The sequence below is a fragment of the Eleutherodactylus coqui genome, chromosome 5 (genome assembly GCF_035609145.1).
Source record: "Eleutherodactylus coqui strain aEleCoq1 chromosome 5, aEleCoq1.hap1, whole genome shotgun sequence".
Classification (NCBI taxonomy): domain Eukaryota; kingdom Metazoa; phylum Chordata; class Amphibia; order Anura; family Eleutherodactylidae; genus Eleutherodactylus; species Eleutherodactylus coqui.
Window position 1 is genome coordinate 110,160,712 of NC_089841.1, and position 15,824 is coordinate 110,176,535.

Here is a 15,824-nt window from a genome sequence, read left to right on the forward strand (position 1 = left end):
CAATGGAGGCCATCCAACCTGCAGCCCATATGCAATTAACATTGCGTATGGGCTTCAGGTATCTGCGTCATCGCTTGCTGATGGTGCGGGAAATACAAACATTGAAAAAGAAAAAAAAACCTACTGCATTGGCCGAAGGCAAGCCGCTGCAGTCATCCGCATTACAGAAAGATCAGGTACGCAGGCTCACAGCCGGTATCCACATCTCGCATGCAGAATCCCAGTTATTGTCCCAGTTTTCTGATGCTAACACATTGGAAAGAATGGCGTCCAGACTGACTGCCATACTTGTATTTACCAGACCCTCGTTTTCCTTGAGACTTCCATAGTTTTGCAAAAGAGGTACTACGGTACTGCGGTGTAACTTATTTCTCAAAAATATCAGTTGCCTGCAAGAAAAAGTTGCAGTGAGTTATGCCGGCTACAATCTAGCATACAGCAGCTGCACTACCCATATTCATCATACAGCCTGCTCTACCATAGCTATATGCTATAGTGGAGGGCATACAGTAACATTATATGCTACAATGAACAGTAACATAAATGTGCTACATTGTATACTCTAGAAATTCCTACAGCAGCACAGATGTAGTCTAAGCAAGCCACACAAAATCCTAAAACCTCCTTAGCAGTCATTTCAGTGCATCTCCAGCCATTCCTATTATTCTGCCCATCAGTAAAGCCTGCAGAGGGCTCTTTAATTTAGAGAGTGACACTATAATGTGCATAATACCTGCAGTCATTCATAAATCCTCCAGCCCACCCCAGGGCTGGGGGTCCAGGATGCCATGTGTGTCTGTGCTGGATACAAGAGCCTGCCTAGGGGAGTGGTGTATGAGGTTAGTCAGTGTGTGGGAGGGGAGACTGCCTGCCTGCCAGTCAGGGAGGGAAGAGGAGAGGAAGTGTGCAGCACAAACACACAGCCCCCTCCTCCAACACTGTCCCAGCACTGACACCGGGCTGCTGCCTGCACATGATGGCTCCTCTCTAGCTGCTGCACTGCATGCACTGCCTCTATAGGGAGAATCCAAGAGAAGTGACAGGACAAGCTCTGCCTGACCATGGACTCTGCATCCAACGGTAAGTAGTCCCCAAGGGACCTGGCTGCTGTCACATGTAGTGGTATAAGCATTAGCCACACACACAAGCTTAGATCATCACGTCCTCATCTGAGGTTAGTATGTGTGTTAACAAACATCCCTGCAAATCATCATGGCTGCAAGCATCAGATCAGTGATCATCACCCTATTCTAAGCTAAGCCCTGGAGTCACAAATAATGTAGTGCATCATGTGTGTGTCTAGAAATACCCCCAGAGAGTAGATGGCAGCCTGTGGGTAATGCATGGTGAGCTCACTGCTGCCCTGCCCAGTCCTGGGCTGTTTGTTGTTACTTTGCTGAGGGCTGGATACCTGCTGCTGCCTCTTCTGCTATCTGCAGACTAAACTATGGAGAAGCTGAAGGTCAACAAAAAAAGCAATCTACATGTGGGGAGATACTTCTAGGGAGCCTTCACTGTGTGCATCTGCCATGACCTTATGCCCAGTCATCTAGTGATTAATGGGCTGTAGTGTTTATTGATGTCAGTTGCTACTTTGTTACTACAGACTGTTATTATTGTTGCTCTTATAAATATTGTTATATCCATTGTCAAAACAAATGTCAGATAACATCAGCACAAGGAGAACTATTGGTGGATTGTTTACTAGATATTAAATTGCTGCCCTTCGCCAGAAAGAACAGGAAGTGCTGAGCATGAGCACCCATTGCTGTAGAAGTGGATGGCCTCTAGTCTTATTTTTGCATGGCTTTTTAATGATCTTGGAATTTAGGCTTAAAAAGCTTTTTTTTTAACCGTGTCAAATGGAAACTCATCCTTTTCAGGGATAGAACTAGTCATTGTCACTTTTGTTCCTACACAAAGCAATCAGTGCTTGGGTCACGAGGACCAAATTATGGAAGGCACATTGGTTTCCAGAATGCAAGAGGAAGCAGACTTGTTTCGCTGTTTTAGTATACATGTTATTACATTTTCCCCCCATCCCATTATAACTCATTGTGTGGCTTTTGTAGTGGTGTGGAGTTTACACCTGAAAGTATTATTTCATACCTAAGGTGAAACTTTTTCATTGTAACACGGTGTCTCTAGCCAGTGCCTCTTAGGATCACTCCGCAACCACTAGGATTAATAGATAGACATCCCAATCCCCTGAATAGGGTTTGCAGAAATGTATTCACATGTGGTGGAAATGGCGTGGAATTTCCACAGCGGAAAAAACTCAACAAATCTTCAGTGGAAAATCCTCACCAATTTGTGTGAATTCTGACATGGATTTCACCACTTTGGAGACCTTGCATCACGTGCACCAAGCACATGGTGCCGCTGGCCCCATTGAAAACAATGGGCGGTGCGAGAGAACCCACAAAGATAGAACATGCTGCGATTTGTTTCCTGGTCCAATGCAAGAAACTATTGCTCATGTGTATGACCCTATTCAAAAGAATGGGGTTCATATTTGTGCTTCTCGCAACGCACAAATCTCACGCAAATAACGTAATTCCGCCATCATTGAAAGGGGAAGAGAGTCTTGTTTTCACTGCATACACCTTCTGGCAGGCATGACACAACTTTATTGTATGGGTCATTCCAATTACAATGTTATCAAACTTATATAGTTTTACTTTGTCTGTGTTACTTAAAGTTTCCTTCTTTTTTTTTTTTCTTCCAAAGATATTTGATTTTCTGCTGCCATCTTTTATCAGCCATAACTTTTATTCTTCTGTCAATATAGTTGTGTGTGTGTGGGGGGGGGGGGGGGGCTCGTTTTTTGTGGGACGTCCTGTAGTTTTCTATTGATAATATTTTGGAGTTCATTTGACTTTTGAGCGCTTTTTATTAAACTCTTTTTCTTGGAGACAGCATGACCAAAAATATGCAATTCTGATGTGTATTTATTTATTTTTTCTAACGATATTCCATGTGCGGAATAAATGTTACTTGAAAGATCAGACTTTTATAAACATGGTAATACCAAGTATGTTTGTTTTTTTTTGTTTTGTTTTTTTTTAATCTGAAAAAAGGTGTTCGTTTTTATTTTAACTTATTTCTTTTTTCTTCTTAGTCTGAACTTGCAGGGGGACATTTGAAACACTCGTACAACGATTGGGACATTTAGAGGGTTAACAGCCTCAATCAGCCTTAGCGCTGATCGTGGCTTTTGTGGGCGGTTTTCGGCTATGACAGACAGTTGGCACCCACCTTGCATGGAGCAGGATCATCTCATGATCCCACTGCATATAAACCCCTCATACTCGGGACATAAATGTACGCCTTGTAGTGCTAAGGGGTTGTACCATGTTTAAAAGGTTTACCCCTGTTTACAAGTTGGAGCATAAGTTTGAAAGCAGTAGAAGCCCAGCCACTGGGATCTCCATCTATCCCAAGAACAGGGCTATGGCACATCCCTGAAGTGAGGGGCAGTGGTGGTCACACATGCGCACTGCTGTTCCATTCATTTCAATGGGACCACCAGAAATGGTCAAGCACTTGAACTCTGTTTTCTCCAGCAGTCACATAGAAATGAAAGGAGCTGGAGCGCGTATTAGAGTTGCGTGCATTTTTGGGTGTAACTGCCCCTTCTCTCTGTGTCTTGAGTTCAAAATGCTAATGCCCACAGACTAATTCAGTGCGGAATTTGCAGCCAGACGCCCGCCGCGAATTCCGCAGCAATGTTTGTCCATAGACATGCAATGGTAAAAGATGCTCTCCTGCCCACAAGCGGAAATCAATGGCGATTTTATTTTTAGTTTTTTTCCCCCCACTCATGGGGGGAGGATTGCAGCATGTTCTAATTTGTGCGTAAAATCGCAGTCAATGTAAGCTGTCGGTCCTGCGATACTCTCGCTGTGGGGACATCAGATGTATCGCAAGAAATTGCGTCAGCGCCACGTGTCATGCACTGCGCATGCACTCCGTCTCACCGGCTGAGACGCTCGCAGCAGATCCTGAGAGGTGAGTATAGGGTCTCTGGGGAGCACCGGGTCTGATTTCGCTGCAAGATTTCGCAGTCGGAATCCGACCCGGCCATGGGCACGAGGCCTATGAGTGACAACAGGAAATTTTATGCAAACCATGAAGCAGTACAAGAGTGGATTTGTTTTGTCCTGTATATATTATTTACAATTACTAATAACATTGTGGTAATTGAGTTACACCGTCGTGTTGTATCCTGGATGTATGAACTTGAAATGGGCTCTCTGTTATGTCTAGTTCAGGGCAAATTCATATTGAGACTGATGACTCCTCTTTTACACTTGGGCATTCTTGAGTTATTAGGTACTTGTCCTAGAATTACTTTGGCAAACATAGACATGGGCTTACAGGGTATAAATAAATTCAGAATTTGTTGTGCTGCTTTCTTGCTGTAGTGTCTGTGATTCCTATTATTTATGCTAGAAATCGGAGCAAATAATCAAGGATTCAAGAAAAAAAAAACTGTCAAAAAAAGTTGCAAAATGCCCTACCTCTTGTGCAATGGTGTGTAGAAGTTGGGGTTCTAGCGTGGACATTATACAGTGTAAGGAAACTTTATGGCATCTTACAGGGCCACTCCGTAATTTTTAAATTTTTTACATTCACTTAGCTACCCCATCGGTATATATGTAAGTGAGCATGTGTTACCTTAGGTAAGCCCTATTTACATGCAATGATTATCACTCAAAATTCGTTCAAACGATGGCTTTTGAGCTATAATTGTTGTGTGTTTCCTCTCTTCAGCTGACTGCTGATTTTTAGGTGAGCTTAATCCATCTTTCATCTGGAGATAACACAGACTGCACTGTGTTCTGCTTTGGGGCGCTGATTACATTTTATTCAGCTGACAGCCCCATGAGAGAACAAAGGAGCTGATTGCAGAGCTCAGATCACCTGCTGTGTTTTGCAAGCAGGGCCTAGAGCCTCATGTACATGCTAATAAAGTGCTAATGGGAATTAGTGCCCATTAGCACTTTATGCAAAATGATCGCTAAAACCCTCAATCTTTCAATGGTTTGAAAGATTGTCTTTGCATGTAAATGAGAGTTATTCCTTTCTAACTGAAACTCCTGGCCTCTTTCTCCTCAGATGGTCATGTAATCTCAGTTGACCAGCTCAGAATTTCTTGGATACATGCGGTCTGAAACTAGTCAATCTGTATCTGTTATGTTGTTGCATGACTCCTACCACAGAAACTGCCTAGAGGGGAATACTGACATTCCTGTTACAGTTAGGGTACATTCACATGGGTGAGCGAGATATCGGGCCAGGAAATTCAGCCTGATATCGAGCTTACCAACATGCATTCTTCACGTCAATGTGAGGTGTCTTTTATTCAAAAACTCCTTGCATAACTTCTGGGAAATTACAATCCTCAGGCGCGTTTCACACGCGTCAAAGGATCGTAAGTGCCCCCCATTAATTTCAATGGGAAACATTGCAATTGTATGCACATCGCACGGCAAATGGAGTGCCATGGGATGTCTTTTTTAAGGTCCCATTGAAAATAATAGGTGAGGCATACCGTGGGAATGCCTGAAGATAGAACAAGCTGTGAGGGAAAAACTTGTTCATGTGAAGAAGTCCATTCAAAAGAATGGTGCTAATATTTGTGCATCTCACAATGCACAAAACTCAAGCGAGATTCTTGTCCTTGTGAATAAGCCCTTACTGATGATACACAGCTCATGTCACACAGTTATAATAGAGGAGATCACAGCTCATCCCCCCTCACTGTATACTTCTGGTCTGTAGCTCATTTAGGTGAATATAGATGATAATGATAATTATAGCAGGCAGAATGGTAGGTAATGTTATACTGATGCATCTTGGGTAAGTTAAAAAAAATCTATCTTGCTCAAAATGGTGTCTGATAAGTATCAGAAAGGAGGATACATTGCATGTGAGTGACTGCACTAATATATACACATACACACACACACACACTGAAGTGTCCCTTTAATAAAAAAAAATATGCAATTAGAGTGCATACAGCTAAAACTGTCCAAAGACTTCTGATAACTGCTGAATAATAGCTGACACTGATTCTACGGGAGACTATAACAGAAGCACATTTTATCGGCACATAGTATGGAACCTCCTTCAGACTTTGTACACAGGAATAAGTTGTCTGCATGACCCCTACGGTTCCATGCATTGCTGCATGCTTGTATGTGGTATGGCGGTTCAAGAGTCCCCGCATGTTTATATTACAGGCACTACAGCTTCCCTAGGAAGTAATATTTCTACGAACTATAACCTCTGTAATATGGCTTGTGATAGGGAAAATACCACGTGTTGTTTTGTTTTTTGGCCTCTATCTAAAATTAAAGGCGCACAGTTACAGCAGAGCCGTAATAGTATATAAGTTACTATCCAATATAATTATAAATCCATAGTGAATCATAGCTGTTCTGTATCTAGTAAGATCCAGCAGCTGTAACCCATCTCACAGCGATCCGAGACATTTTGAAGGTAATACAGTAAGCGACACTACAGCTTCCTCCATTATATATGCAGCACAGCCTTTTTTCAAAAAAAGCAGTAAAAAAACGCTGATGCCCAGTAAGAAGAGTTGTAGGGCCCTTATTAAACTGGTAAACTACTATCAATGTATTGCTTACCAAACATACAGTTGTAGTTCTCGACACAAGTTATCTATGAAGATGTTATACATACTATTTACAAACATAATGTTACAGACTTGGACTTTCAAATAGAAGTCATCCTGCCATAATGATGTGGGAGACCCTTCTTAGAACCATATTGGGGTGCTGCATAAAAATATATAAGCCGGCTCTTGTTTGTGGTGTTTTATAGTAGGATTTCTCTCCATTTAAATCATTATATGAAAATTGCAAGGGGCTAATAAACGCACCATTAATTTTTTGGATTTTTTTTTTTTTTTTTTTGAGATACCATTTTAATATTTTTCATATTATCACAACCAGCGACATAAACCTGCCACATTGGTAGAAAAAAAATTCAGAGCAGCATCTGAGGACTGAACTGATGGGTCAGTGAGATTAAGGCCGGGCTCACATGAGCATAATTTAAATGTGTATTACACGTGCAACGTACGCGCACATAATATGTGGTAAATGGAGTCATTGAAAGTACATTGATTTTTTTTTTCCTTGATCCATTTGCGTATATTCTATTTTACCGTGTATTACGCGCAATAAAACTCTATTCTCTATTGATGCGTACAAAACACTGGAAATGTGCAATTAAATTGAGTTAAAAGTTGGAGAAAATTTTTTTTTATAGTTGAGTGAAAGCTGCTGATGTGATCATATCGGTATAAGATAAAGCAGATATAATCTTTATGACTTATGGTTTTTAAACATGTCAGTAAAAAATAAATAAAAAAAAAAAAAAAAATATATATATATATATCTATATATATATATATATATATATATATATATATATATATATATATATAAAAATAGTAGCTGAGATTGTTTTGTAAGTTGTCAAAAAAAAAAGAAATAATCAGGTTTGCAACGCTTACTGCTAGCGATATGGTTTTTGACTCTGGTGCCAAGTTTTAAAGGGAACCTATCATCATCTAAGTATAAGGGCTCACAGGGCAGGTACCAAGGATGTACTTTTTATACTTACCCGACTCCCTGTTCCCGCACTGTCAGCCCTGTGCTGCGGACTGATCTCCTCAGGCTGAGCACATGCACTTCCATTGTTCTCTATTGCAATGTATATGCAGAGCCTACAGAGACGAGTCCGCAGCACTGCATGCACCCCAACTTCCACTGGTGACAGTGTGGGAATGGGGAGTCAGGTATGTATTAAAGTTCCAGGACCTGCCTTATGAGCACCATAACTTACTTTGTGGTGCTCATAGGTGGTGACGAATTTCTTTTAAGTAACACTAGGTCTTCCCCAGTGTCACTTCAGTATAATGATATTTGGAGCTGAGAATTTCGGGTTGGGGAACACTGTTTAAAATTTACCTTCTCATACCCCATATAATAATTTGATATTCTTGCCTGGAATTGACAGGGCCGGACTACTAAATAGTAGGTTTCAGAGAGTCCCGGGTCTGCTGTCTGACATTTCCCATCAATGTGAAAGAGGATCTCTGTACTTTTTTTGGTGATTCACAATACTTATTTTCTAATGTAATGTTGGCGTCTGATCACAGGGGAAAAATTCTCAAACCCTCATATCGTTTTGAGAAGTTCCTGTTTTAGTTGTGAAAGCAATTGAGCAGACCTAGTATCTCTCATAACAGTGTATACGATACATATTCAGTTTGATGCTGGTAAAAATAATAAACTTTTCCAAGTCTCTATTTTAGCTAACAAAGTGCAAATGCTTTATGTAACACTCAGGAGTTTGTCACCTAGTAGCTGTACTAATGCAGCTGTTATACTGTATGTATTACACACATTGTATGCAGAAATATATATATATATCATTTCTATAGCGCCCGCATAGTCTGCAGCATTGCACAGATATGGTCATCACTTTCATCGGCCCCTTTCCCTATCAGGGCACACAATCCAAATTCACAATTAACTTTTTGGAGTGTGGGAGGAAACCAGAGTACCTGGTAAAAGCCCACGTAACTACCAGGAGAACATACTAACTTCATGAGTGAGTCAGATAAGCGAGTTCTGTAGCTAATTGTCCCAAGAAGTAGAGTACATGGCGTGCCTTAATTTTCATAAGCATTGTAGACTGTTTATGTGTACCTTTTTGAAAAGTATATAGAAAAAGGGGTATGAATTAGAGAAGTCCAAGAATATGTAAATATTCCTACAGACATGCAAAGTTTTCTTTATGCAAAATACTAGTGGCTCCTGGATGCCAGCCATGAGAGGATGTACTCGTACAAGTGAGAATTGTCTTTCCAAGCCTATCCAGTTGCAAACTATTTGTTATACCACATCTGCCAATTTGCACCATCATGTAAGTTGAAGAATCCTGTGCCAGCAATAATCTTCCCCATTTTGGTGTATTAATACAAGAGCAGCCTACAGACCCTGCATGTGCGACTCTATAACAATCCCAGCGAACCATCTGTATACTATGGTCCCTTTGGATTTTAGGTTTAGGTGGAGACACTGATGTGCAAACTTGCATTGCATGCATTTGTAACTTGTAAAAGTATATGTTTAAATGGCCTAAATTATAGGAGTGCACTCATTCCATGTTGTCCACTGGCATTCCTCAATTACTGTTTGTTAGAATATGTATCCTGTAAAATGTCTTTTTACCGCATATCTCGTGGGCTCTGCATGCCCGTCTGTAATGCGATAACTCGTAGGCTGTCAAATACATTGCTCTATGCAGTTCCGATCACATTAGCGTGTCGAGATTGCGCAATACACATGTGCAATAAAGAACGCAGCGTGTTCTATTTTGCCGCATATATATGCAAGATAGAGCCCATTGTTGTCTATGGGCGTATATATACTTTGCAGTATGCGGTATGCAGGGTCATGATCGGCTCCACAGCTGTAAAAATGCTGCAGGACACCTGCAGCGGTTTATGTTTGCAGTCATGTGAGCTTGGTGTAAGTGAAATATATTTATATTTTTTAATGTTTCCTTTATTCTTTTACCAATCTGGTTTCCTAATGTAATCACAAGTCTTTTTGCTTCTATAGAACTATTCATGAGACGTTGGTTAAAATATTTATTACTGCATAGAATTAAAGGGAACCTTTCACCACCGACCGCCACCATAGTTTTGGTGCTGTTCAGGGGGGTGATTGGGAACTGGTTTAAGATATTTTGTACTCGCCCACTCCCCCATTCCCATGGTGTCTGCTGGTGAAGTTGGTGTACGGTCTGAAAATGTGACTGGTCTCAGACTGCTGGGCACACGCTCTCCCATAGGCTGCTGTGGGAGAACATACGCACAGTGGTCTGAAAAGAGTCAGAATTTCATGGCTCCCTGCCACCTCACCGAACAGCACCATACCTTTATGGTGCTAACAGGTTCCCTTTAAATTGAGGTCAAAGTATTTCTCTAACTTACTCCTATGATCAATGTCAACTACACATGTCATGAAAGTTAGATTGGTGGTGGTATGAGACCACCGAATTAATCTTAGGAATTGGGCAGTACTTGTCCTATTTGCAGAGTACTTTTCTTGGGATTCGTGAAGGTCCCAGCTCTGATTTTTTTTTTTTAATGTCATTTGTAATTGCCACCTCCTAAAAGCATTGTCTGGGAATCTCATTTCCATCTTAAATCATTTCGGAATTACAACCATTTTTACATTTTCCCTTCATTGCCACATAATCAAAAGTAATTGGATGTTTGGATGATTTCATGACAAATTGAAAAAGTTAAAAGGCTTGGAGTTACCTCAAGTGTTAGATCTGCATTACGTAGTGGTTCATGGAAGCTGTGGTCCGAAAAGGTGTCAATGCAAGTGAAGGCAGCCATCTTTAGGGTGACAAAAAAAAACCAAACAAATCTATCAGGGAGATAGCAGAAGCATTAGGAGTGGCCAAATCGTGGGCGGACTTGGCAATACGAAAAGGCCTGGGAGAGCACTAGAGACAATTAAAATGGATGATTGCAGAATTCTTTCTTTGGTAAAGAAAAACCCCTTCAAAATATTAAGCCAAGTCAAGAACACACTCAAGGAAGTCCGTATAGCATTGACAAAGTCTACAATCAAAAGATGCCTTCAGGAATCTAAAAACAGGATATCTCAAGATGCAATCTACTGGTAACAAGAACAAAAAGGCCAGATAAAACCTTGGCAAAAAAGTCTTTAAAAGGACAGAGTTTTGGAACAAGATTCTTTGGCTAGATGAAACCAAAATTGGCTTGTACCACAATGATGGAAAGCGAACAATATGAAGAAGGAAAGGAAGGCTCATCGTGTGAAGCATATCACACCATCTGTTACATATGATAGAAGCATTGGTATGGCATTGTCAGGTATAGCTGTCAGTGGAATTGGATAACTGGTATTTATTGATGATGTGATTGTTGATGGAAGTAGCAGAATGAATTCTGAAGTGTATCAAGCTGTACTTTCTGCTAAGGCTCAGGCAAATGCTGAAAAACTGATATGAGAATGCAGTATAGCTGAATAATGACCCATAACATGCCACAGAAGTAACCCAATAGCTTCTTAAAGGGGTTGACCCACCAATATGAGTTGCCCCCTTTCCACAAGATAGGGAATAACTTGCAGATCGATGTGGGTCTGACCCCTGTGATGATGGCTGATTCCAAGAATGGGGGTGGGGGGTCTGGCACGTTCAGGAATGAAGAGGGCATCAGTAGTGTCTGTACTTTCACTAAATTCATTTCATTAGGACCTCCAAATGAATGGAGAAAAACCACTCATGTGCCACTCCATTGCTGGATGCTCCAGACTGCATTCTTGGTATTGGTGGGGATTCCAACAGTTGTATCCCCACCAATCTGCAAGTAAATCATATTGATGGGACATCCCCTTTAAAACAAGAGAATGAAATATTCTGACCTCAACCAGAGTGAGAATTTGTTTCACTTACGAAGACTAAACTGAAAGCAGAAAGACCCATAAACCAGCAGAAGCAGAAGTCACATCCAGTAAAGGCCTAAATCCTCTCAAGGGAGCAAACTCAGCATTTCGTAATGTTCATGCGCTCCAGACGTCAGGCAGTCCGTCAGCTGCAAAAATATTAGCATTTTTGCATTCAAGGTAATCGGTTCCTCTAATTATTTTGAGCTGTGTCCTTTTGAGGCACTATGTAAAAAATGGCTAGAATTCTTAAAGGGCTTACTGCAATATTTTTGTTAAACCTTTTTGAAGGAAATGTGAAAATCTACACTTAATTTACTTTGTGAGCGACTTAAGCTGCTGTATGCATTTGCTACATACTTTGGACTCTTCCCTTGGGAGGCATATGTCAGCAAGTCCTCCCAACATATACCTACGAAGGTAGACTCAACCATGAGCCTAAGAATACTGAACATGAGTAGTGAGCACCTCTATAAAAAGTCTACAATCTGTACAGGAGACCAAGTTATAGAAGACTAGATGTAGAATTACACTGGGAAATTATATTCAAAAGCAAAGCTTCAATTGGAGATATTCTACTGCTACAGCAGGCTATGCCCATTATATTGTATCTCACTGCTAAGCAAACTGACTAATCAAAGGCAAATACATTTATTTCGTTCTGGTTGCTAGGAGATGATGACTTTTGGCACACCACTTTTCCTTGATGCCTTGTATGGCATCGGCCCAGCTTGGATTATGTACAGAACATGGAGCCTGAGATATCTGAAATTGTGTGAGCAATTTACAGGATGCAGAAAATTTAGTAAATATCACGTGCTGCATGGACTGGGTAAATTTTAACCTAATTTCCTGGAATGGGCATATCCTGCAATCTGTTTGTGGATATAATACAATTATTCAGCTGGCGTGCTATGGTTACCCATACTAAATATTATGTGATGATGAAGATAATTCCCCCAGCTGTCCAGGTACAGTATCTTGTGTTCCAAGATGCACAGATTGTATTTGGCCTGTAGTTAATCAGCAGAATATATAATTGTCTTTTCAAAGGGCGCATTGTCTTATAAGAAAAACAAGTAGTGATTAAATGAGTATAATTCTGCACCATGTGGAGGGACAGTTGGACAGGGTGGAGTCGTAACTATGCACAAAGACATACAGGGCTGTTCTGTAGTCGTACAGTAAGCATGCTGAACTACAGAGCGCACAACCCTGTATCCGTCCTCAAAAGTGGAAAAATGTGACTAACTAATGAACTAACTTGTTAAGCTGAAGTGTTACAAATTGAGGTTAAGAAGGGTGAGTGTAGAAGAGGGAGGGGGGGGGGAGTGAGAGGAAGCACTCTAATGAAATGAGGAGTTACAATTCTCTCATATCCTTAAAGGGGTTGTCCCGCGAAACAAAGTGGGGGTATACACTTCTGTATGGCCATATTAATGCACTTTGTAATATACATCGTGCATTAAATATGAGCCTTAGGCCGCCTGCAGACGAGCGGGTCGGATCCGGCAGCGAGAAATCTCGCCGCGCGATCCGACCCCAGAGCCTGCAGGGACGAGCGCGTACTCACCCGCGCCTGGCGGCCCCGGATCTTTGATGTGCCGGCTGCCGCGCAGCCGGCGCATGCGCAGACCGGAGCCGGCGGCCAGGTGAGTGCGTGCCCCGCAGAAAATTAGAACATGCCGCGGTTTGTTTGCCGCGCGAGATTTCGCGCGGCCAAACCGCGGCCGTCTGCATAGGAGTGCGTATTGTAATGCACTCCTATGCAGACTTTCAGCGGCGGAAATCCGCTCGTCTGCAGGCGGCCTATGGCCGCCTGCAGACGAGCGGGTCGGATCCGGCAGCGAGAATTCTCGCCGCGTGATCCGACCCGAGCGCCTGCAGGGACGAGCGTGTACTCACCCGCGCCTGGCGGCCCCGGCTCTTTCATGCGCCGGCTGCCGCGCAGCCGGCGCATGCGCAGACCGGAGCCGGCGGCCGGGTGAGTGCGTGCCCCCGCAGAAAATTAGGACATGCCGCGCGAGATTTCGCGCGGCCAAACCGCGGCCGTCTGCATAGGAGTGCGTATTGTAATGCACTCCTATGCAAACTTTCAGCGGCGGAAATCCCGCGGGAAATCCCGCGGCGGGATTTCCGCTCGTGTGCAGGAGGCCATACAGAAGTTATTCACTTACCTGCTCCGTTGCCAGCGTCCTCGTTTCCGTGGAGCCGTCTAATTTCAGCGTCTAATCTCCCGATTAGAAGCGCTTGCGCAGTCCGGTCTTCTCCCTTCTGAATGGGGCCGCTCGTGCTGGAGAGCTGCTCCTCGTAGCTCCGCCCCGTCACGTGTGCCGATTCCAGCCAATCAGGAGGCTGGAATCGGCAATGGAACGCACAGAGCCCACGGTGCACCATGGGAGAAGACCTGCGGTCCACCGTGGGTGAAGATCCCGGCGGCCATCTTCGCAAGGTAAGTAAGAAGTCACCGGAGCGCGGGGATTCGGGTAAGTACTATGCGTTTTTTGTTTTTTTTTAAACCCCTGCATCGGGTTTGTCTCGCGCCGAATGCGGGGGGGCTATTGAAAAAAAAAAAAACCTGTTTCGGCGCGGGACAACCCCTTTAAGGCTATAAGTCTTAAGGCCCATTTAGAGACAACGATTATTGCTCAAAAATCTCTCAAAGCCGTCTTTTGAGCCATAATCGTTGTGTGTAACTGCACTTACATCGTGCAGTTTTCGTTAAACCATCGCTCATCATTGTCTTTTAGCATGCTAAAAGACAACAATGAGTCTTATCAGGGATTCACAGGGGGATACAGCTGATACTATTGTTTCAGATGTATCCTGCTCCCTGATGATAGCCTGGGTATGAAGAACACAGCCGTCCAGCTGCGTTCTCTATACCCTGCACGGAGCGCTCGGCTGTATAACAGCTGTGCGCTCTGTGCAGAAAACAGCTGAATGCAGAAGACAAGCGGGGCCACCCCGCTTGTCTTTTGCATCCTCCGCTCAGAGTGCTCGGCAGTATGACAGCTGGGGGTTCCCAGCAGGGAACAGCTGGATGCAGAGAACAAGCACCCCCCCCCCCTCCCCCCGCTTGTTCTCTGCATCCTCTGGAGCGCAAGGTGATTGCTCAACGTTTAAGCGATCATCTTGCATTATAAATGACACAACGATTATCGCTCAAAAGACATCATCTGAGCTATAATCGTTGTCTGAATGGTCCTTTAGAGCTTGTTCACACTGGCGTCAGCACCATATAACTCTTTCCATTTCTCTGCTCCTTTTGTGGAGCATTGAAATGGAATTAAACAGTTTCCATTTTTTTACCCATTGATTTCAATATTTTTGGTTCTTCGTAAAACAGATGTATTTCAGTTTTCATGAGCACAAAAAAGTCTGCTCTGCTATTTTTTTCCCGTTTTGGTTTCATTTCCATTTTTGTAAAACGGAATCTTTTTTTTTTTTTTTCTTTTTCTTTAAACACATTGATTTCAATGTGCAAAAACAATGGAAACTTTTTATTTCCATTTTTCTCAACAGTAACGGAAAATTGAATATGGTTAACAGAGGTGAATGCCAGTGTGATTAAGGGGGTTTTCCAGGATTTCATTGTTGATAGCCTGTTCTTAGGTTCTACTTCACTTAATTGTTTTAATTGCTCCCTGTACATTTAGTAGTGGTTGTGTTTTCAGCATTGTCTTGTTTGCTTCAATGGGACAACACTACAATACCCAGCACAGCCAGAACTTACTCCACAGAGCAATGTAAACAATTAAGAGGCTGTAGCACTTGCCCGAGTGGTCTATTCAAGCAGTTCATCTGTAGGGGTGCCCAAAGTTAGGCCCCACTAAACTGCTACTGAAAGATAAAGGAGTTTTCTGAGACTACTTTAAAGTTGGGTTGGATGAAGGAGAACCATGGCCGCCAGATGTTATTAAAGCAATGGTAGTATTCATTGACCATGCAGTTATCTTTTCTTAGTATTCCTGTGTTAAAGACAGTATAGGGGTGATTTCCATGCTTGCATAATAAATGGAAGGTTTAAATTGAGAGGTTGTTATATTAGGGTTTGCGGTGTAGCAGCGTTGTGTATGGGTCCCTTGAAAGTGATGTATTCAGGAAAGAGCAAATACAAGTGAAGGTCCACCATATGTGTCAACTGTGGTTGGACAAAAATGTAAACGGGTAGCAGGATACTCCAAGACAGCATGTGCATTTCTTGTTTGGAACTCAAAGCTATTGGGCTGGAACTCTGTTGATCCTATAGTTGTCGTTCTGCATATTCTGATAAGAGTTGTTTTACTT

The 15,824-nt window shown here is 42.5% G+C and overlaps 1 protein-coding gene across 2 annotated transcripts in view; it reads left to right on the plus strand.

Annotated features, from left to right (window-relative positions):
• Positions 1 to 893: 893 nt before the first annotated feature.
• The window catches only part of LNPEP (leucyl and cystinyl aminopeptidase), a 96,143-nt gene continuing 81,212 nt past the window's right edge, over positions 894 to 15,824 (plus strand). For both annotated transcript variants that reach the window (XM_066603019.1, XM_066603020.1), the window contains exon 1: positions 894 to 1,080. In XM_066603019.1, the coding sequence (XP_066459116.1) occupies positions 1,062 to 1,080 (19 nt within the window). In that variant the 5' untranslated portion in view covers positions 894 to 1,061. The remainder of the gene's footprint in view (positions 1,081 to 15,824) is intronic.